Here is a 23,306-nt window from a genome sequence, read left to right as displayed (position 1 = left end):
TTGTTATCTTCTTGGTGCTTACAGATTGCTGTTTGATTACTTGTTGATTACCTGTGGATTAGCTGTCTCTTTGGAAGCTGAAGCTAGGCCCTCTGAGCTGTAGTTCTCTGAATTCTCCCTTTCCCCTGTTTGAAGAGAGGACAAAGAGATACTGGCTGAGATAAAAATGAGAAATGTTCTTAACTAGCAATTAATTCCCAGTGCTCTTTTACCACTTTTAAAATTTTATGTATAAGTAATGTGAGAACCATAGTATCTGGAGGAATTACGCCTAATAGTTCAAGTTTAAATGTGTCATGGCCCTGAGGGCCTTCCTGTCCCTGCCCGTTCCCCAGGGCTCCCAGGACCCCATGTCAGCCCCCCGGGGCTCCCTCCACCCTGTCCATAACCCAGGACCCCAGGGGCGCCCAGCCCCTGCCCCAGCGACGCCGCAGCAGGGCCCGTCTCCGGCTCCCCACAGCCCTGCCCTGCCCGGCCACGGGCCCTGCCCGACCATGGGCCCCCATCCCAGCCCGGCCCCAGAGAGGTGCCCGATGCCCAGGGCTGGGGCTGCCCCAGTGCCCCTCACCTGCCCCACTCCTGGGGTGCTCCCTGGCTGCCAGGCCCTGCCCTGAGCCCCACCATGGGGAGCCTCCAGCCCTTGTGGTGCCCTGACAAAATGGCTCCTGGAGACTTCACCCTTTCAGCATTTTGCAAGATGTTCCTGGCTGTATAAACGAAAACCAGCTGTTGCTTTTCCAGGATTTGGGGAGACAGATAAGTAGCAAAGAGCAAGCAAGTGACCGCAAAATATTTAAAGGCGTGTGATAAGCCAGGCTTCTGCTACAAATCAGTGGTGTTTTCTAGGGCAAGAGTAAAAAGAGAAATGGAAGCTAAGTTTGACAAAACTCCTAGTATGAATTAAAGGAGGAAAACGTTTCAATTTTTAGAGGTACAAAAGTAATTATTTTCCTTGTCATACTGAAAATATAATTTCAAGGTAGAGTCTAGGCAGCGGACTGTGAAACCAGCCATGCGGATAACTGAGCCACTGCCGTAGCCCAGCGATGTGCCCAGCCAGTGCTGCGGTGGGCGCTGGGGGGGTGGCAGGGGGGTGGCAGGGGGATGGTGGGGGCAGGAGGACAGTGGCATCCCTCACAGAGGGGTGGCAGGGCAGGATGCTCGCTGCCCGGAGGGGTGGCATGCAGGCAGACTTAACTGCCCAAGCATGCCTATGTGAGTCCTGCACTAGGGTAAATTCATGTACAGCAGCTTGATTGTGCAGTGGTTGAATAAGTTTCTTTATGTTGAAGATAATGGTGCTTTTTTTTTTTCCGTATGAAAAGATGCTTCCCTCATTCTTGTATAGTAAGAAAGGGAAATCTGAGCATCAGGCTGACCTTGGCTGTATCAGGCATAATTTTATGGGCCACCTTCATTTTTTTTCTCTATTCATTCATCTTCTCTGTAAATGGAATAGTCCTAATCTTTAATTTCTCTTCAATCTCCAGTAGCTTCCTTCCAGAGACTGGTTTGACAAAACTTGCCCTCTGGCCACGGCTGCTGAGCTGTCACTGGTTTCATATAACAGTTTCAGTTTCCCTGTCCCATTTGCAGTGCACTTGATTTGCTATATTTCCCATCTTGGCGGACTGAGTGCAGGGTTTCATTGAGCTGTCTGTGAGGATGCTCAGATTTGTAACCCAAGTGGTCACGGTTCATTTGAAATCTATCAATGTGCATGAGTAGTTCAATTTGTTTCTTTTAATGTTCATTACCTTGCACTTGTCTACACTGAATTTCATTTGCCACCATGTTACCCAACTGTCTAGTTCTCCTAGGGCTGTCTGCACTGCAGGGTAGCCCTTCTTGGAGAAAGGTGCAGAGATGTTCGTTCTTCTAAGGGCTGTCTTGCTTAAGGAATGTGCTGCGGTGCTGGGTCTCTTGAGTTGTTTCCCAACCCACTAAAATGGCTCAACCAAAATGCTGTGTGATATTGGGGACCAGTCCCTGGTCTCTTGCACTCTAAGACTCTAAAAAGGAGCCTTATAGCAGAGGGAGGAATGTGATCCAGCCTAATATTAGAGAGTATCCATACTATATTACAGAGAAGGATCTCAAGATCTGGGGATTTTCCAGTGCTTTGAATGAAATGTGGATGTGCCAGAATCTGCTTTTCCCAGCAATTTTAGGGAGCTCCAGCACTCCTTCGTACAAGGCTGGGAGCATTTTATAGCTTCTTCATGATTTGGTCTATCAAACAACTACCATAGACAATTTGTTAAACTGTTTTTATTGTATAAACAATCCTGATTGCTTTATAAGCTGATATTTTACTGTTCCTAGGTTGTTTCCAACCAAAATCTCGTATCCAAGAGTTCAGCATTATCTAGGACTGTGGCTGTCCTCTATCCTAGTGGCTCTAGTGAATGGTCTTCAGATGCTGGCATTGCACTGACTCTGGCCTAGGAAAGCTAGAGGAAAATTAGGAGAGCAGAGGGATGGCCCAGGTATTTTAGCTCAGGCATGGGACTGGGGACAGTCACATGCAGCTTCCAACTTTATCACGGACTTCTGTGAGACTGGGCAAAGCTGAGCAAGGCACAGCAGGGAACCTCTTAAATCAGTTGCCTCTGTGTTTGTATGTGATAGCGATTGCCGAAAGGCTGAAACTGGTTTTCCTCAAAATACTGCGTTTCAGCCACATTGGCTGGAGGCTGCTCTCAAACCCGCATTGCCTGGAAGGGTTTCCAAATGCCTGCAGTCTCGCACATTCTGTGTAACAAGTACTAAAGGGAATTTGGCTCTGCCTCTGCTATCAGGAACAGCAGCTTTCATCCCAAGCTCAGTTGGTAAGGATAGCGAGGCCTCCAATTTTCCTCAGAGAAGGCAATTATAACACCATACATGTGAGGGTTTCCTGCTTTCCTTTCCAAGCTCTTGTCTGTCCTGCCTTCCCCCATACCTGAGCCACTTCCAGATGTGTGGCAAACAACCTGTCTTAGTGTACGTATCTCTGAACTTATTACCCGTGTCTAAACATGAGTCGGCTGCTCTCCCTGATTCTCTGATGCTTGTCTCTGCCTTAGATGACAAGGGCTCCTCAAGGAGAGAAGAACAGCCGGAGGAGTTTTGACGAAAAGGCTTACTTGTCCTCAAAGGTGCTGAAGGCGGGAGAAGACCCCTACCGCCAGCATGCTTTTAATCAGCTAGAGAGCGACAAACTCAGCAGCGATCGGCCCATTCGGGACACCAGGCACTACAGGTACTGTGCAACCCTTGCTCCAAGCCATGGCTGCTTCTTGGTGTGGGGAGTCCACTGCCCTCCTGTGTTGTTTTACAATGTTGACAAAGGATGGTTGGGGTTTTTCTTCTCCAGCATCGGTCCGTTACTTCACTGTATTTTACGGTTAGTCGGGAAAGGCCTCAAATGTGCAGAGACCTTTAACTAATTCAGCCCCAGCTTGTTGCTTTTCTAGTATCTCTTCTCTCAGGTCCAAGCATCATCTTGTTTCAGCACAGCCCCTCCATTGCAGCTCAAATTGCTCATCTGGCAGTTGTTTTTTGCACAGCTCCCCTCACGCTCATGGCTTCTCTCAGCGACCCTCTGTCCTGGCTGCAAGGTATGCCATTGTTGCAGCCTTGCTTTACTCTGGTGTTCCTCACCTGCTGTGCCCTGGCTGTCTGAAGCTGGTTTGGTGCCTTCTTTCCAGCCTGAGCATTACGGTTTGGATGAAGGCTGCTGGGACAGGGATGAAACTAACATGCAAATACAGCGAATATTTCATGGCTTGCTAAATTTTCATTGTTCTGTCCTTATTCCACGGGCCGGGGTCTGTGTGTGTGTGTGTGTGTGTGAATTTATTCTGCTGACTAAACTCATCCTTAAATTGCTAGTAGTGCTCAGGTAACTATTTGTAGTTTCTGGAGTACAAAAAGATAACATATCTTGAAAACTGTAGGTTTGATAGTGATAGGATAGTGTAAAACAGCCTACTTCAGCAGATAAAAAACAGAAGCAAACTAACCATGTCTGCAATGCTTGTTTATCTGGGCTGGAACCTAGACCCTACCCAGGGTTGCAAAGCAACACTTCACAGCTGCTGGGAACAGGAAACCAGGCATCTAACTTGATTGAAACTGTGAAAAGGATGTCTGGAGACATGGAGCTTTGTGAGTGTGCCAGCACTGACAGCCATCAGGGTGCTTTGTGAATGCAGGCAGTCGGGACCTTAGTTGTGAGATCAAAGTCTTGAGCTCCTGTTCCCCAGCGTAGTGCTTGGGATTGGCTTCCTAGTGACTCGGAAACAGCGACGCCATGTTCTGTGTTACTGACAAGTCTCCCTGCCATGCTGAATTGCTGTTTTCTGTTAATCTGCTGTCATGTTCTGGCCTAAAACCAGCTCACTTCAAAGGTGAGTTATTGTTTATTTTGGTCTGTGGCAGCATGCAGAACATGCTTTTTGTGTAAAGCCTCATCTATGCACTTCAGTCTGAAGAACCACATACATGTGATTCCCTGGAAATGTATGGCCATTTCAGCCCCAGCTTTGCAATGATTCCCGTCAGCAACGGGGAGTCAAAAATAGTGTATAATCGGAGCAGATAAACCTATTTCCTCCCCTTTGCAGGAGTGGCAGTTTGGAAACGAGGGAGCTGTGTTTTGAGTACCTTGCCCTGTAACAATATTGGAATGATTGCTGGGATGGCAATTTAGGATGAGGACTTACTTCAGCTGATACAAGTTAGATTGTGGTTTGAGGAAAGCCCATCTTTGTGTGGGCTTTGGCTCCCCATGGTCCTGGCTTCCCATTTAAGGAGTGGGGGGTCAACAGCTCCCTACCATGTCACTTTTTCTTCAGGCACCCAAGCAGAGCTTGGACATACTTGACTCCACATCCTACAAGCTCCTTCTGACCTAGCATGTAGCTGTTTTTTTGATCCAAAGCAGAGAAAGGGCCAGCTTTCAAGGACAAACTTTTAACTTGTCCTCTGTGATGCTGTAATAATGCTGAGATCTTGGAAAGACTTCCCCAAATAACACATACACCAACCTCTTCTGCTTTTCCACTTCCTGATTGATGCCTTAATACATTTTATGTGCATTACATCATGGAGTTATTTTGAAACAATAATAAATGTGGTATGTCTCCTGTCTGGTCTCAGGTTTTCTACTTTAGTCTTTATCAAGGTTTCTTTATATGTTTGAAAATTGCTGTAAGAAGCTTCTGTCCCCTAATAAAATATTGCAATGAAAAAGTCATAAACCAGTAGGATTGATTGTGATGATAAAAACAGTAACAGTTTAGTAACAGCTATAAAAGAATAGTAAGGAAGTGTGGAAGTACTAGTAGTGACTATAAGAACTGGATTGTATTCCCTCCCAGGAGGGATTCAGTGTATGCATAGCCTTGAGTTGTTAAAAACACTAGGCCACAATTTTAGGTGTGGGCTCTTCATCAGACAGAGAATTAGTGCAGACTGACTGCTGTTTGACACTGGCTGGAAGGTAAGAAGGCAGACCCTCTGGAGGAGCAGATCAGCTCAAATCTGCCATTCCTAGTATCTACCAGAACTGGATCCAGGGTTCACATCTTTCACAGGACTTGTTCTCCTCCAAGAATCCTTGTTCTCCACAGGGTATGAGCAGTCCTGGTGCAAGCTAATCCTTGGTTCTGGGTATGAGAATGAATGTATGTGCCTAACATTATAAAGTCAGACGAGAAGATGGGAGGAACTGCTTTCCATTGCCAGTTGAGGTATTAGTGTTGAACCTCAGCAACTCCCTGATGCAGATCACAGCACTAGCTAGTGTTTTCCTCTCTGTAAAGCCCAATGTCTAAAGAATTTGAAGTGTGTGCCAGATCCGTTCAGCCTTTGCATGTGTATGTCCTGTGCATGAATAAACAAGATTTTCTATGAATCATAGGTGAATTCAGGGACTAGAGTCTATGATGTTGAAATTTACTTCCCCATAAAACCCACATCCTCTCCTCATCATGCAGCATTGTGAGTGTAGGTATCACAACCTCAAAGCTTTGCCTTTCAACAGGTAGTTTTTCTAAGCTCTGCCAGCGTTGGTGCAGGGGCTACTGAGGCCTCCCTTGCTGCAGCTCAACTGTGCTGTTTCTGATTTTAGCATATTATTCTCTTCTCATTGCTGCAGTGGCTGCTGTTGGGTGATGTTTGGCTTACACTTCTGCTCTCCCGTGTTTCAGGTGCACTTCTGTACGATATGACACTGACTTGCCAGCTACCAGCCTTATCATCACCTTCCACAATGAGGCACGCTCTACCCTGCTCCGCACGGTGAAGAGGTGAGTTCAGCAAGGGGTGCTGGGCCCAAACGATGGTGCCTGGAAGGGCACTGGTGGACGGTTAGGCATATTTCAGCAGTTAGACAAGCAGGGTGGCTGCAGTCCCCTAGGCCCTTGTGATCTGCCCTCGAGCTGGCCCACTAGGACAGGTCAGGGGCTTGGGATGGCGGTGTAGGTGTATCTTCAAAGACAGAGCATATCTGCAGTTAGCCACTATAGATCCCCTGTGGAGGGAATCATTAGCAGCAGGAAAGAGGCTGCTGGGCTTGCATTCACAGGTGGGAACAGTCTATATGAGCTTGGTTTGGAAGAGTGAAGGGGAGGACGGACCAAAGGGGACACTGTGTTGCTAGATGCAGCTGAGGGATGGGGCTTGGGAGGGACTGTGTTCCATAACAGGAATAAGCAGCCAGCTCCCTGCTAGGGCATGTGTTACAGGAGCTGGGGCTGGCTCAGTGAGGGCAGGTATCACAACTTGTAAGTCTTTCAAGCACAAGGTGATGAACTTGAAGTCTGGTGGAGACGGAGCCCTTGTCGTCTGAGCAGGTGCTCAGTCACTCGCTGGTAAATGGTTGCTGAACCTGATGGCCCACCAGATCCTCCCTGGGGCTTTGCGCACAGATCCTGCTGAACCTGCAGGACACTTGTGATCTTGTACCAGTGTCTTCTCATATCTGAGTATCAGCAGTGGCCAAATCTAACCAAGTAATAGGTGACATAAGGCCTGTCAGCATCTCCAAGTAGACAGAAGCATAGAATTATCTGTACCACAAAGCAATGCTCCAGCTGCTCCTTCAGCCCTCCTTCCATCACCCCTGCAGAACCCAGGGAAGCCCTTTTCCTTTTAGGTTTTACACAAAAAATGCCATCTACCCTCTCTGACTTATCAAGCCATTTCTCAAAGGGTCTCTGAAGCCTGCAAGCAGGTTCAGGAACAGCCTGTGGAGGCTGAAGGAAGAGTGCATTGTCCAGGTAGAGGTTGAGCAGGAATGCATTATTCATAAGCACTACTTCTTCCTCTGACAGATCCTGTGGACTTAGAGAAATGTTCTTTGTGAATAAATAACAGGCTTTTTCAAGTTGGCCTCATGGCTACAAGGCTGAGTTTCTGTCTGCCAGGTTTGGTGCTACTGTGTTTCCAGAGACCTGTATATACTGCATTAACACATTTTGCCTTTTTACCTCTATCATTTCCTTTTCATTTGAACCATGAAATGAGTTCTACAGAGCCACTCTTCAGCAAATGAGCAGATTTGTTTGGAACCACAGTGCTGCTAGGGCAACGGGAGGAGATTTCTGCCAATTACGTCATATGTGAGACAATGAATGGTTAGATGCTCAGAAACCATGGTAGTAGGATCCTTAAGAAAATCTCAAGGCAGCCAGATGCCATGATAGTTAAAATGAAGAGCAGATGACATTCAGAGCAGCAGTAATGCATAGAGGGAGAAATTGATATCCAGATCCTATGGAGGTGGTGTGTACTAATGATGCATTAACAGGCCAGGCTTGCTCAAAGCAAGATCAACTAGAGTAGGTTTCTCAGGGCTGTGCCTGGTCAGTTTTTAGTATCTCCAAGGATGGAGACTCTGAAGCCTCTCTGAGCAGTCTCAACAACCCCAGCTCTCTCAACCTCACCTTATATATCTGATGCTTTAGTCCCTTAAGTATCTTAGTGGTTCTTCACTGGACCTGCTTCAGCATGTCCCCCAGAACTGGACACAGCACTCAAGATGTGGTATTATCAGTCTCTCAGATGTGGTCTCTTGCAAGCCAGAAGACCTTGAAAAATGGATGACCCATCTGTTCAGCTTGGTCTCTACAATCCTGCTGCCACTGGAGGAGTGCTGTTGTGAGGAACTGGCTGTACTCTGCTGTGAATGGTGGGGTGGATGGCATTTCCTGCCAGACCTCTGGCTACAGCTGGAGTCTTCATTGCCAGATGGTTTACAGCCAGTGCATGTCATTGATTTACTCCTTGCTTACATCAAAAGTCAGAAGTGTCCATGATTTATCCCTGTCTGACAAGAGATCCCAAAGGCTGAATTCTTCTTGGGCTCTACAGTATTTGCAGTGTCACACAACCAAGCATTGGCTAGTAGCCTTGTCTTCGAGGTACAGGAGGTTGGACAACTATACCTAGATGTGAAGGCTCAGGTCATGGCTGCGCTGTTAGAAGAGACATAGAGCCAAGTCCCACTTGCAGGTTGACACTGATGTTATAGAGGGTGTTGAAGATTTCATGGTGCTTTTCAAGGCCTCTTTTATAACCTGAGAGTCCTGTCTTTCAGCAAAATGCATCTGAATGTGCCAGGCTGAGTTACTGCTGGGAGTGTAATTGTCGCTCAATTCGCATACACGGTCAGTGCACCAAATACTATGTAATTACTTTGCAGCACTTTGGGATAAGTCAGGTATCAAAGGGACAGGACTATTCTGTTCTGTTTGGTTTATGACCTGACTGTAAGTCTGCAGAGGACCACAGTGATATTAAGCAACAGGAGGCATAAAATTGCACTGCCTGCTTACCTGCTGACTAAGTCAGTCTTGTAGTTCGTCGTTATTTTTATATCCATTTATATCCATTTCTTAAGCCAGAGAGAGCACAATTATTTAGATAATTAGAATTAACCATTTGAGATGCACCTGGTGAAAGTTAAACATGATTCCACTGTTATTATGGGCCTTTTCTCAAGTTTAGTTATCATAATTACACTATGGGGATGCTATAAAAGAGGTTGGGGTGGAAGAGGACAACTGATGGAAATGAGCAGCACTAAGAGCAAAATTTTCTATGACTGAAAAGTTCTTTAGAGGTCCAATCTTTAGAGGTGAGTAGAATATATACTACCAGTTGAAGTTTTCATACCTGAGATCTTTGCAAGCCTGGCTGTTGAGTGCCTGAATTTGCACACTCAAAAATCAGCTGTAAAACTTTGGGAAATTCTAGGAAGAAATATATGAAAAGGGTACTGGGATTCAACTATCTTAAATTAAAACTAGAGGGAGCCTAAATGCACTCCCCTGAGCCAGATACAGTCTCACTGTGTTATTCTGACAGCTCTGCAAGGTAACTCAGCTAAGTGGCAATGTTGGTACCAAAAGGTCTTGGGAAGTGACCCAAGGATGAGACTGCTGCATTATGGTTTATTTCAGAGTAATCTAAACATGGCAGCTGTGGGGACCAGATCCTGATCTGCAGACCGTTCTTGCTAACCCCTCCTGCATCTGAGCACACATGGACTCACACAAGCACCTCTGGCAGCTCAGCAGTTGCCAAACTCTGCCTGCTGCCCCTGGGATCTCCGCTGCTGGGTGGAAGAAACGGGATTGATGAGCTGTTGTTGCCACTTGAGAATGGGAGAAATGTTTGTGTATGAGGGAGAGGAGGAAATAGAGGAGTGATTGTTGAGAGGAATAACTTCTTCCCTCCAGCACCCTGTCAATTGTCCCTCCTGGTCCCCAGAGGCAGCATGGGCTGCATGCCTGCCAGCTGCTGTGAGCTCCAGCCATTTTCCTCCTCTGCCCTAGGTAAAGGCAACAGGCAGCTGGACCTGCTGCCCAGCCTCCAAGCTGCCAGAGGGACCAGGCCAGCATGCCAACAGGACACGCTGCCCCAAATCCTACTGATCCCATGCACAGAGTCCTTCACACCAATTTTGTTCATTTGTTTTCAGTGTAGAGGGAGACAAGTGGTTAAAAATATCCAGCAAGAGACTAAGAAGGGGAGTAAGGGAAAAAAATGGGAAATGGGCTAACCACCAGAACCTGTGAATGTGCCAGTTCAAATGGCTTGTTGCTGGCATCCTCAGTCCTGCAGGAGATGTGTGTCATGATGCATGATATCTCTTCCTAGGCAGGACATAGCTGTCACTCTCAAACCAGTTACTTGCTTGGCATCCTGTTCTCCTTCAGAAATAACTGTCACTCAAAAGGCATTTTGCATGATTGATGTCTCTGCCTGATTAGTCATTAAGCAATACCATCACTTCTGCTGCAGTGATCATCCTTGCAGAAGGGAAGATCAACTGCTTTGTTGCCTGGTCGCTTTCTTTCTCTTTATTTCTGATCTCAGTCAGTATTGGAGGGATGGACTGGTTTTGGTGCACATGTAAAGGTGAATGGTCAGGCTTTAAGTCAGTGGACTTGAACAGCTGTCAGTGGTTCTGTGCCTATGCAGAGAGCCTGTATATATTCTGATTAAAAGGATTCTGTCGTAATGCTAGAGCATTTGGTATAGCAACTCATTACAATGACAATTTAAATAATGGAAAGAGGAGATTATTTTTGAGCAAAGGAAAAAAAGATGCTCCTCTGCTAACATCCGGAATAAACAAGATTATCTGTGGGTTGATGAGGAATGGACGTAGCAGAGGAGAGGAACTCATTGCCAATGCTGATGTGGTGTCATGTGACAAAGAAGGACACTGATACTGAAAATAGGAAGCTGTGAGAAAAGACAAAGGAGGTAGGGAATCCATGAGATGAGGGGAGAACCACCCGTGTTTCTGCTGTAAAAGGCAATTGTCATTTGTATTTTGGAATCCTAATAATACATTTTTTGCCTAAAAATAATTGATTGTTATGTCAGTCTCTGTACCTCACTGAAGGGAAATACTAGGATTACTGTGTTCCTTGTTAAAAATACAGGCAAGACAAAGTGCAAAAAAGATTAAGTGCCTTTCCCAAGGATCCACAGCAAATTATTACAGAGCTGAGAGAAGAATTGGGCATTGAACAATGAGCTGTGAACTCCTCGAGGAGTGTTTTCTCTCTGCTGGGGAATCGGTGGACAGGTGAGAAAGAGAGAACAAAGTGCTTTTTTTTCCCCATTTATGTTGAGTTGGAAGACCTGAAACTTGTGGAAAAAATGTGAGCATTGCTAATAGGCTAGTGGGAGAAAGTGTGGAATACCATTTTACAGCCATTATACTGCAGGATGCAGCCTGTCTAGGTTGGTTACATTTTGCATTGAGTTTGCACAGACAAGAGTATCAGTGCAAGGCAACCTTGTCTGTAAAATATGCAGATGATGACTATGCTGGGAGAAGCTGCACTTATAAATGCAAAGAGGAACATCCCCCACCTCCCACCCCACCATGCTAGAGAATCCAGAGAGGTACGAGCCAAGAGAAGCAAATGAGATTCAGCTTTGAAAAATGCAAGCTCAGTCATCTAGGGACATATAAGCTCAAAATACAAATACTCTGAGACATATGAAGCAGCATAAATCTGAAATAGAGTGGGATGTGATGCTGAGCAGCAAAGCAGTCAGGATTTTGCTGTGTGAGACAGCAGAAAACTCTCCTTAACTGAGGAAACTTTGGCTCTGTACACAAAGCCATCAGTGATACTACTTGGCAAGATGGTAATTTATTTTTCTGCAGCTCCATTCCTGGGAGTATGGGATTGCTCTTGTCTGTTTCCTGTATAAAACAAAAAAGCCAAAAAAAAAAAAAAAAAAAGAAAAAAGCCAACAATCTTTCTCCAGAATTACTCAAAATCAGAAGAGTAGGTGTCACTGAAATGAGATGGGTTGCTAGAACTAGGAGGACAGTGTTTACCTCTGCTTTTAATATTAAAGTTTGCCTTTCATTGGGGTGCTTCATTGTCCTCTCCATTGGGGTGCCTAAGTGTTACTGAGCAATCTTGTTGAAGGCAGTGAGGACCTGCCTATGCGTAGAGGCATTGGAGGAGTCTTGAAGGGGGAGTATGCTGTGTGATTGTAGTAAAACCAGGGGAGGGGCTTGAAGAAGGTCATGGAGAATGAGTTCAAGCATTTTAAACAAATGAAAGTGACAAAGAAGTCAGAATCAGACTGCTCTGACTCCAGGGTACTAGAGTGCCTTGACCTCAGAGGAGGGCAGAAGCCTCCTTGTGTGTGAAAGTCCCTGTGTCCTGCAGACACCAACCCACTGGTGCAACCAGCCTGAGGAAAGTGGGGTGCTCTTGGCAAGTGTGGTGCTGAAAGAAAGACAAGTAACAAGCAAAAGAAGAAAAAAAAATCCAAATCCAGAATATTGCCAAAGCAAATTGCCTTCCTCCTACTGAAGGAAATCGATGAGAAAGCCCCAGCAGCCCTTATCTGTGGCATTGAGACAGAGATCCTTGTTGGGATAAGTGGCAGCTCTCTTCCACTCCCCAGCAGTGATGAGCTTTGCCCAGAGCCTGGCAGATGAGAATGGCCTTCTGACTGCCTCGGGCAGGTGGTGCTCTCCAATTTTGCCTCTCTGTTCAGAGGCAGAGAGCATGCCTGTGGCATCCTTTGCTAGCTGCCCCCGGGCAAGTCCCACATTCACCTTCCTGGCAGTGGGTCCATGTAAGGTCCAGCTGAGATGCCATAGTTCTCTGGGCTATTCCTGTTTGCAGTTTGGCTCCTGCCAGTGAACCCTGGTACAAGGGCAAAGGGACTTCTTTGACATTACTTGGACTTTGGTATTCCTGCTGTAATGCATAGCATAGCAGATTTGTATCAGTCCTACCATTGGTATTATGGCAACTCACAAAGATTGTCTTTTTCCTCCCCGGTTCCCTGCAGCGTCCTGAACCGCACCCCTCCCAGCCTCATCCAGGAGATCATTTTGGTAGATGACTTCAGCTCAGATCGTAAGTCTGGACCTGTTTCCCTTCCACTTATTTCTTCCCTTCTGTTTTCCCTCTTTTTGTTTGCTCTGTTCAGTCTCCCTCCCTCACAGAGATTCCCTCTTGTCTATATGCAGAAGAAAAAGAAAAGGGAGGAAGTTTTTCTGTGTTTAGTTTACATCCAAGCATGGCAGAGGTCAGAGCTGCTGCTTCTTTTTTTTCTTTCCATTGGGTCTTCCCTTTCTGTCAGCTTGGCAGTTTTGGCCAGGTTGCCTGAGATCTCTGTCTAGTTTCATTATGCACCATTTTGTGAGCTGTTTAGCACAGATACTTATGTAGCAATGGTGTACACGAGCAGAGTGGGTAATTACAAACCAAGAGAGAGAGGATGCAATGGAACCTACAGAAAATTGCTGCCTGCGGTCCTGCAGGCAGACTGGGGTGAGACTATCTGCCTGCCTCTGTGTGTCTAGGATCCCAGGTGTCCCTGTGGGAGGCCATGGAAGGGTTATTGCTTTGGGCAGCACCATACCTTCTCCTGCAGCTTGGCACAGGGATGGAGGGTCTCCTGCACGAGTCCCGCCAGACCTGCAGACTGCAGAGTTACAGACTCTTTCCATCTGTACAGTTGCTCTTGCCCCTGGCTGTTGTGTATTAGTGGTGAGGTTGTGGGGACAGAAGTCTTCTTGCTTCTCCCATGATGTGTGCCAGATTCAAGAACAATCTAGTTGCGTGCCACTTATAATAACTGATAATTACTCCTTCAGAACACTTTCTAGATAGCTGAGAATGCCCACCTTGGCCTGCTGAGGTAAGGAAGCATTGCTCTTTTGATTTTGCAGCTAAATACTTACGTAGCTTTGGCCAAAAAATGTTTTTAAAGGTGGGTGCTGAGATAAGGGATTTAAGTTTCTGAGGGCCTTAGAGTGTGATTCGGATAAGGACTGAGCAGTGCCCAGCTGTTGGAGATGGGTCTTTCTGAGCACTTCCAACAAATGATCCTAAGTGTTCCACATTCAGCACCTAAAAATTCAATTCTCAATGGCCAAATTGTTCCAGATCAACATTGATGGATTTCTGGTACCTGTCCTGCACAGGGCTGAACCAGAAACTCCCATTTAGGCTCCTAGGTAAATAGAAAGATTTTTAAAAAGCTTCATCCTATGACAGCTCTGGTTTTTACACTGTCAGCTGGATATTTGTGGATACAGCTACTCCCCTGAGGCACCTGCATGGAGGCATTTTAGCACATGTTTGAGGTCTAACGCTTTCCTTTAATATCCACCTTGGTTTCTCCAAAGATACAGACTCTGTCAGCTCTGGCAAGTAGTTACAGTCAGGGTGATGTGTTCCACTCCTGGAGAGTGAATGACTTAATAAGGATTCTTATACCTGAAGTTGTGACTTGGCCAAGATGAGAGTGTTGCCTTCCCATAGCAGATGTCCAACAAAATCTTGTTACTCTGTAATTAAGAGCACCTGCCACTTCACTTGGATGATGCAGCAGCTGCCAAAGTGCCCACACAAGAGCAGTATTTCTGATTGCATGTATCCCTGAGAATGGAAATGCTTGTGCAGGAACATGCCAAGAGATGCACTTTGGCTAATGGCCTTTGCGTTCTCCCCAGAGCGCTCAGTCTGTGGGAGGATGACAGCAGAAAGGGAGGGGTATGAGACATGAAAGGGAGCATGGAATAAACATGGAAACTGGGGTGAACTTGGTTGAGCAAGGAAAAAGAGCAAGTTAGGAATTGTTACTCCTATGATCTCTGCTAGGGCAGGATTAGAGAACTAAAGACCCAGTGCTCATTGGTACAGCTGGGCTGGAGCTGGTAGCTGTTCCTCTCCCTCATTTTCCCTGATCAATGTAAATGAGGGATGCCATGAGCTTCTGGCAAGCTGCCAGCAAAGCCCGCGGTTAGGCATCATCCGTGTGTTAATGTAATAGTGTCTCCAAGGAAGCAGGTTACATCCCTGTGGCCTTTATTAAATAAAATCAAGCAGAAACTGCCCGGAGGACAAATGGTGGGAAATGCCAGACGAGCTGCTGAAGGCAAAGAGAGCGAATGAGATCACTTTATATGACAGGACTCTCTTTTATTTGGCACTTTGGTGATTTGCAGCCCTGGCTCCCTGCAGTCCCTCCGTTTCATCAGTGCTCGGTGCCATGTTGCGAGTGCATGCCCTGTTGTTCTTGTGAAATGCTGAGCCCAGGAGGACGAGGGCCTGGCTGCTCAGAGTATCAGGGAACACAGGCTCAGCTGTCCGAGGAGGACAGCAAGCAAGCAGTGCTCTTCTGTATACTCTTTAGACAACAGGATTAAGGCCATCAGGCTGACTAATGTGATGTTAAGTGAAAGCAGAATTTCCCCTCCCATGGAGAAGCAGGAGAACAGTTAATTGGAGCTTTCTGTTGAAGCCAAATAATTCATGCATGTGTGCCAATTTTTTTTTTTGCCTTCCCTAAGCTGAGGACTGCCAGCTTCTTACCAAGATCCCTAAGGTCAAGTGTCTCCGAAACACCCGGCGAGAAGGTGAGTGTGGAAAGCTTTGTAGGTACAAAGATTTTGCAGATTTTCCCACACGGCCTTGTTTGCCTGCCAGCTGCTTACATGTTGTTTCTTATAGTCACAGTTTGTTTTATCAGTATAAGGGCTTAATATCCTAGTTTGGAGGCTCTGTGGAGGGAGAACCTGGCTCATCAACTCTCAGGCTTCAGGGCTCTCATTTCATACTTTAAATAATGAGAAGTGGTGTCCAGAGGCCCTGGGTAGAACAAGAACCACATTTTAAGATCTTTATGAATATAGATGCAGATGTAAGTTCTGTCCTTTCAAACTCAGAGTGCAAGATAACAAGCCATCTAGGAGATGTGGGAAAAGGAAAAACAATCATATATCTATCATAAAGAGATACAATTAAGGAAAGTTATTTCTCATATATCTCCTATGTGCGTAAATGGTAATGCTGGCTTTCCCAGCTGCTCTTTAGTTTGACTCACATGCTGGCTTATTTTTAAAGCTGTCAGTGCACAGCAGGTCTGGAGCAAGGATCTGGAAGGGGAGATGGGAATCGCTGCTTAGTTCACAAAGAGCATCCCAGGTAGCGGGATGTCTGTAAGAAAGTAAGGGGACATCTGAGAGCCAGGTTGATAGCTCCGACTGCAGGGCAGAATAAAGGACAAATGGGAATAAAGCAGATAAGCAGTAAGAAAGGCAACAAGTGGAGAGTAGAGCTTGGTCTCATGGAATTGGTGGGAGAGGCAGCAGAGTGCTCTAATGGGAGAGACACTGAGCAGGCAGCAGCAAGGTAGCTGTGGGAAGGGCTGGAAGGGAAGGGGGATGTCATCACAGCAGGAGCCAGATGAAAGCTCAGTGGCATGGACAGAAGTGACAGGTAAGGTCATTCTTTGTGTGCTGGGAGGGCTCAGTTGACAGTGTCCCCCAGGGGATGCTCTGCTACAGCTGCTCTCTGCTCCTGATGGGGGTGTGATACAGGAGAACCACCTGCCCTTCTCCTGTAATGGCCAAGCAAAGTATTTTTTCTGAAGGAGGCTCAGCTGTTTCCCTTCTTAACTTTCCTGCTCCTCTGCTGTTCTTTCCTCATTGTAGGGCTCATTCGTTCTCGGGTACGAGGCGCTGAGGTGGCTACCGCTGACATCCTCACCTTCTTGGACAGTCACTGTGAAGTCAACAGCGAGTGGCTACAGCCAATGCTTCAGAGAGTGAAACAGGTGAGCACCATGTCCCCCTCTGGGATGGGTGGGGCTGGCCTGTCTTCTGCTGGTGAGGACAGAGCCTGCCCAGGTACTCCTCTTCTCAGGTGGGCTGTTACAGAGGAAGGTGCAGCCTGAGCTAGATGGGCAAGAGGTCCCTGATGGGCTTCTACGTTCTCCTGCCACTGTGGCAGTGCAGGAGGTGCTGAGTGATGGGATGCAATGGTGAACACTTGAACCACCAACTTGTACCTCATGCCTTCTGCAAGTGCTGTGCTTCCTAGCCCTGTCCACCTGTACCCAGGATAGCCACTCTGTCAGCACACACTGTGCAACTTTTCCATGATTGCCACCTCCCTTTTTGCTGCTGGACCCTCTCCTCTGCCTTGTCACTGCCAAAATTTTCCTTCCATTGATGCTCCTGCTGAGCTGTCAGCCTGCACACCACCTGTATGCAGGCAGCTTCCTAGCACAGAGCTGCCTGTGAGTTCAGGGATGTCCCTTTCCTGGTTCACTGGGCAAAGCATTGATGTGAGGCTGGTAGAGTGAAAATGAGACAAGAATATTAGCAGCTGTCACCCTGACTGCACTGTAGGGCTGGAGGGGAGACATACAGCTCCCCTGTAAGAGCAAATGGGAGAGGTAATGGGAGAAGTCACAGCCATGCTTGCAAATGGCTGGGATTGATCCCCTCCTCTGAAAGGAGAATCCCATGGAGTAACGGGCCCCAGGAGAAGGGGTGGGGACTCTAATGCTGCCTTGTATTCGTGTCTGGTTGCCTTAATAGGAAGGAGCGGAAGAAGGTGAAACTTCAGGATTGATGACTTAAAAGCTTCTGCTTTTTATTCCTGCTCAATAAATCTTCCATCTCAGAAGCTCATAAATGTTTACTTTACTACTTTACTTTTAAGTCAAGCTGCAGCAGCAGCAGCATAGGGATCCCTCAGCAGAAAGGACCTCACTAGTTTCTTCAGGAAAGGGTCTACATTGCAAAAGCTTGGGTGCTGACTCCAGTATTATTTAGTGAGCAGATTTCAAGTCAGCCTATTTCTGACCTGCTTCCTATATTTCTGATTTGCATCCTAGTTCAGATTTCAATCTTGCCCTACCCAGTCCTAGCGCTGACTGGTTGGAGCAGTGGCTGGAGCACCAGGCTGCCTGGTGGGTGCTGGGGCTCAGGCTGGGCAGCCATCACAGCACGGAGGGCAATAAACATGAATGATAGCTCTCACCTAGGATGTGCCATTCTGGCCAAGTGTGCTACAGCAGGAGGAACTATTGCAAGGCACAAAATGAAGGTTTGATAGGAAAAGCATGGAGGCTGGCAACTGTATGATAACAAGATGCTGTTTCTGGCATTACCAGCTCTGTTTCATCATGTATTTCAGCTATCACAAAACTGTCTTTAATGCCCTGTCTGATGATGTTGAAAAATTGATGTAATCTCAACTTCTACTTACTAAAAGGATTTCAAAGGAAAACTATAAATATCTATACACCTTAATGCCAATAATGTACCCCCAGTATCTTAATACTATAATTTTTTTTCAGTTTGCACTATGATTCTTAAGTGTGGTGTCTTGATTGGTAGTACTTGTTAGGAAGATGCTTTATTAAGGGGTTGATGATTTCTAGGCTGATGATAATGAGTTAGTTCAAGGATGTCTAAGCAGAAGGTATGCTATCAGTAGATATCAAAAGCAAGCCCAGAACCTTTGGGACAGTGATTCACACCCTGTGACGTGGGCAGGAAATAAAGAGCTGTTTTTTAGCGGCACTCCTGGGTGTTGGGGTCCCAGACTCCATTCCTCACATCCATGGCGTGCTGCTGGCTCGTACCAACCATCCTCATGTTTGGATGTAGTGACCACAGCTACCAGAACTGTACTGGAGAGGCCAGACAAATATTTACATGTACGGCTTTGTTTTCTGATCTCTGGCAGCTTTGCCAGACACTCAAGAAAAGCCTGACTCCTTTTTTTTTTTTTTTCCCATTCTCTCTCTCCCTCAGGATTATACCCGAGTGGTGAGTCCCATCATTGATGTTATCAGCCTGGATAATTTTGCCTACCTGGCAGCATCAGCAGATCTGAGGGGAGGTGGGTATAATGAATGTCTTGCATAAGTTAGGCCTGAGGGATGATGCATGAAAGATAATTGATGTTCTCTTCAGCTTTCCAAGAAAACAGACTGATGATCTTTCCTGATGGGTTCTCTGTCCTCTTTTTCTTGCATCTTGCAAAGTCAGATCTTTTGCAGAGTTAAAACAAAGCCCAACTAGTGTTTTCCTCTTGAGCTTGCATCACTGTCATAACATTTTGCAATTTCAGGGCTTAGTTAACGGATTAAACATATCACCATGTGCTCCCTATATTACATGTGCACTAGAGTCTGACAGGCACTTCCAATTGCTGTTCCGATCTGCCAGGCTATCTCATGGCGTCTTCTAATATAACATTTTCACCTCTCTTCTCCCAGCTGAACTCCCTGCAGCTGTTCCTGTGGTCACCCACAGTGCCTGGTGTTCTTCTCCCTCTTCTATGGCTCGGGTTGACTGTCTTACTGCTTGCCTGCCAAAGGCTACCCATCCTGTGGCTACCCTTAACAATGGTATAATGTTAGTGACTGCTGTGCTCAACTATCCACCACAGGCCAGCTATAAATAAATGGTAGTCTTGAAAGAGGTGATGGTTACGATGATCTGCAGGCCTTTGTTCCCAGAATACATCACATCCCACAAAGTCCTTTGATTAAAGCCTCATGACTTTGGCAGAAATGCAATTACATTTCAAACTGACAACACTCTCCTGAAGATGTAGAGTGGAATTGAGCCTCTTCTCAATCTGTAATGCTAAAGGAGGAGGATGCCAAGACAGAAGCTGACTTCTACATTAGGATAGACTCTTGCCATTTTGGGTAGACTGTGAGGAAGGTCAGGGAAGGAAAGCAGGGATAGCCTGTGATGAACAAGTGGAGACTATCACTGGAGCTCCTAGAAAACCAGTAACAAAACCTATTTGATGTGTTTTTTTCCTTCTCAGGGTTTGACTGGAGCCTTCACTTTAAGTGGGAACAGATTCCTATAGAGCAGAAGATGTCCAGAACAGACCCGACTCAGTCTATAAGGTAGCTGTCTGTGATGGATTGTGTACAGTCCTCCAAATGCCTTTACTAAGATGTCACCTGTATGGCAAGGACTGCCTTGCTGAGGAGAAAATGCCATAGTGTTCACTTGCTGATGACAAACTCTTCATGTTATTTTCTGAATGCATTGAAGTCCATACCCTAATTCTGAGAGTATTACTCTCTGAATATTGTAAGAATAGCAGTTATATACTATCATAAGCTTGTAAGCATGCCAACTCTATGAGCCACCTCTTCTTCTATATATTTTTTTGTGGTCTCCCTTACTCAATACTCTGCCTCAGAAATCCCTTTGGGGGCTTTTAATTACCTCCATCTTTCAGGTGAAGAATTAAAGAATGAAGCAGCTGAACAGTCACCCAGCAAGTGTAAAGCAGACCTGGGAGCTGAATCTTGCCTAGTAATTGGGGCACAGAATTATCCTCCCCTCCTAAATATGCATGTCCATGGACAAAACAGACTCTGTTGGCTGGAATGGTTATTGCCAGCCTCGCTGATTGCATACACGACTCTGAGGAATGTAGAACGTGACAAATCCTCACATAAAAAGTCACAGTGCTTGCCTGTATAGGCACACAGCTCCTGATTGTAACATAAAAGTATCATTCAATCCCTCTGTGTAATTTGTGAGCCTCTGTTTTGTAGTCCAGAAGCAACCAGCTTGCCAACATCAGAGCAGTACATGCAGCAGTGCCTCTCACTCCATGTCTAGTTGGTGAACACAGTCATCAGACAGTGCCCCTGTCATTCCTTCACACTCTGCATATTTGTATAAATGCAAAAGACACAGCATTACTCATGTAGTGCTTTCAGGACCATCTAAGAAAGGCAGGAGGAGGATCTAGGGAGGGAGATTTTTAGAATCCTGATGCAGGTTCATGTCCCAGCTCTACTATTTTTCTCTTTTAAAAGAGATACGACTTGTTAGGCATGGACAAGTTGTCCCTCCTCTAAAATGAAGATGGTGTTGCTACATATATGTGTGATTATTTTGTGTGGGCTTGTGTTTTCTTTTCCAGAACCCCCGTCATAGCAGGAGGCATCTTCGTGATTGACAAGTCCTGGTTTAACCACCTGGGAAAATATGATACTCAAATGGACATCTGGGGAGGAGAAAATTTTGGTAAGTTTAGGATGTTTCAGGGGAATGACACACTAATGCAGAACCACTTCCCAGTCTTTGTTGCCTACCAGAACTCTCCTTTTGAGAGATGTGATCTGCATGTCAATGTAAGGCTAAAGACATGGTCAGGTAATCCCCATGTCAGTCAGAACTGTATTGCTGTCAGCTTTGTCCAAAAGTAAATGGATGTTTTTAGTGATCAGGGCTATCACTTTTTTACAGGCATATGCCCTATTGTACAGGCGCTTCCACAGTACAAGTAAGAAAGAGGAACTTCCTGATATTTAAATTGTTGCTTGTTTGCGGAGACTATTCCTCCAGTCCTTCACATGACACTCTGTGTTGCCCCAGCTCTGAAGTGGACAGTCACTCCTCTCTTTTCTTATACTTCTACCTCTTTCCCAGATAAGTCTGAGATGCTCTCCCATCTTGATAGGTCAGAAGAATATTTTTCCTAATAAACCAAGCCTCTTTGTAAGTGGAATGCAAACATTTAGAAGTAGACTAGGGCATCACAAACATCTGAGGAATTCAGAGGCCCAGGGTAGTGTGTCCACTCAGGTGCTGTTATCTTATAGGCCATGGTACTTAAACCCATCTCCTTGCACTTAGTGGTGGCACAGATATTCCAGACATCTCTCTTTGCCCAATGTCAAGGGATGCTGCAACGTCGCCAGGTGTCAGTGACAAAAAGAAGAAGAGTACTGAAAAGAGGTTCACAGAGACTAGTATTTGGGGCATTCATTTAGAAACCATGCAGGTGGAGCTGAAGAGATAAAAGCCTTACTCTGTTTTGCAGTCAACTTTAATAGACTTCTCTGTAGCTAACACTGCCATAAAACTATTCTGTTTCTGCAGCTTCCATAATTGTCACAGATTTGTAAATAAAACCCTTTAAAGAAGAATTTATATTGTGTTTTCTAGCACCTGGAGGACTGATTAGAAAGAAATAAATAGTCAGGAAGAGGAAACTTTTGTTTCTCTAAACACAGCTGGGAGAGCTGCCTCTTTCTGAGATGCTTTCTGAAACCAGTAAATATTTTTGGCTAATAACAGAATATCAAGGTACCACTTTTTTAAAAACAAAATATTTAATAATGAGTGCTTTTGTTCTCTGTTTTCCAGGGTCTTGCTTCAGTTTGATGATATTCATGATATTAAAGAGAGATATTAAATGGGGCTGGCATTGTGATCTCAGCAGTGCTAGTAGCATCAGCTAAGCACAGCAGGCAGAAGTAACAGGCAGCCTTTACCCAGGCATGAAGATCCCCTCACCTGTGTCCCTCAGACTCCTCTGCACAGCCAAAGTCAGCTCCTTGCTGTCGCTAGCCCTGCTCCAGCTCCAGAGCCAGCCACATGGCCATCCTGCCAGCCTCTGAGCTGCAACTGTGTAACAACTGTAAACCCCTGAGATGGAGAAAGACTATTTCTTTAGGCTCTTGGTTGTCCGCTTCTGCCTACCTGGGAGCCCAGTGTTGTTGTTTGGCATGTATGTCAGTGGCTTGGTGTTAAGCAGAGCTCTGTGCCATAAGTGGCAGTGAATTACCTGCACACCCACAGCCCTTCTTGCACATAGAGCTGATCAAAACCTCCACAGAACTGCTTCATTCTTTCTCCTTCAAATTGCCCTTGAAAAGCCTGGCAGTGGCTGTGTGGGACTGGGCCAGGTGTACAGGGCTTGCCAATTTTGCCTTGTTGTGTGGTTTCCCTGTAAATTCGTTGTCTCCCATCACTTGTCTCCTATCCTGCACCTCCACTCCTCACTTAAGAGGGCAAAGCTAAGTGCACAATGTTCTGTTTAATGGGGCCTGTCCCTGAGCCAAAACAGTGATGAGGGCAATGGAAAGGTATTTTTTAAAAAAAAAAGGCTACTTTCTTTTTCGAAGCTAACATTTGTTCAGGTCTTCAGCATAATGTGAGGCAACAAATCAACCAGTGGCTTCTACACTGAACCTGTGCTGTTGCATGGCAGAGGGGTAGAAACCAACCTGTATTTGACAACAAAAAGTATTGATTTTCCTTGAAGTATTCAGAATGGTTAATTTACCCTCTTTAAAAATGTTTTCCACACTTTACTGAAAATTAGATTTTGTGATCAAGGAAAAATGTTCTGAAACACTACTTTTACTACAATTTTGAGTGGAAAGAAACTGTTTGGATAAGGTCACCATTTGCAGATGAGGTGGGAGAGTGGTTCTCACTAATTTGGGTGGGTGAGATGGGCCATTCCTTGCCCACGAAGGCCATTTTTAATAAACTTTGTTGAAACTTTTTTCCTGTGAGGAAACAGGATAAGAGAAGGTATGGGAAAGGCACAGAGCCAGACAAGCTCTACACACACAGCAGGTACACAGAAATGATCAGGCAGCAATTACCTGCTGCCTAAATATTCTTCCAGCTGGATGTGAGCTGGTAAACCCTTTTTTTTCCACTGTGATGGGAAAAA

At 45.8% G+C, this 23,306-nt stretch overlaps 1 protein-coding gene across 6 annotated transcripts in view; it reads left to right on the top strand.

Annotated features, from left to right (window-relative positions):
• The window catches only part of GALNT16 (polypeptide N-acetylgalactosaminyltransferase 16), a 96,938-nt gene that overhangs the window by 54,568 nt on the left and 19,064 nt on the right, over positions 1-23,306 (top strand). For all 6 annotated transcript variants that reach the window (XM_074824361.1, XM_074824364.1, XM_074824365.1 and 3 more), the window contains 8 exons: positions 3,069-3,244; positions 6,198-6,296; positions 12,835-12,902; positions 15,347-15,412; positions 16,490-16,611; positions 18,605-18,692; positions 19,635-19,719; positions 20,757-20,860. In XM_074824361.1, coding sequence (XP_074680462.1) covers positions 3,069-3,244; positions 6,198-6,296; positions 12,835-12,902; positions 15,347-15,412; positions 16,490-16,611; positions 18,605-18,692; positions 19,635-19,719; positions 20,757-20,860 — 808 coding nt within the window. The remainder of the gene's footprint in view (positions 1-3,068; positions 3,245-6,197; positions 6,297-12,834; positions 12,903-15,346; positions 15,413-16,489; positions 16,612-18,604; positions 18,693-19,634; positions 19,720-20,756; positions 20,861-23,306) is intronic.

This window comes from Strix aluco, chromosome 4, assembly GCF_031877795.1.
Source record: "Strix aluco isolate bStrAlu1 chromosome 4, bStrAlu1.hap1, whole genome shotgun sequence".
Classification (NCBI taxonomy): Eukaryota; Metazoa; Chordata; class Aves; order Strigiformes; family Strigidae; genus Strix; species Strix aluco.
This window is presented reverse-complemented; position numbering and strand designations above follow the sequence as displayed.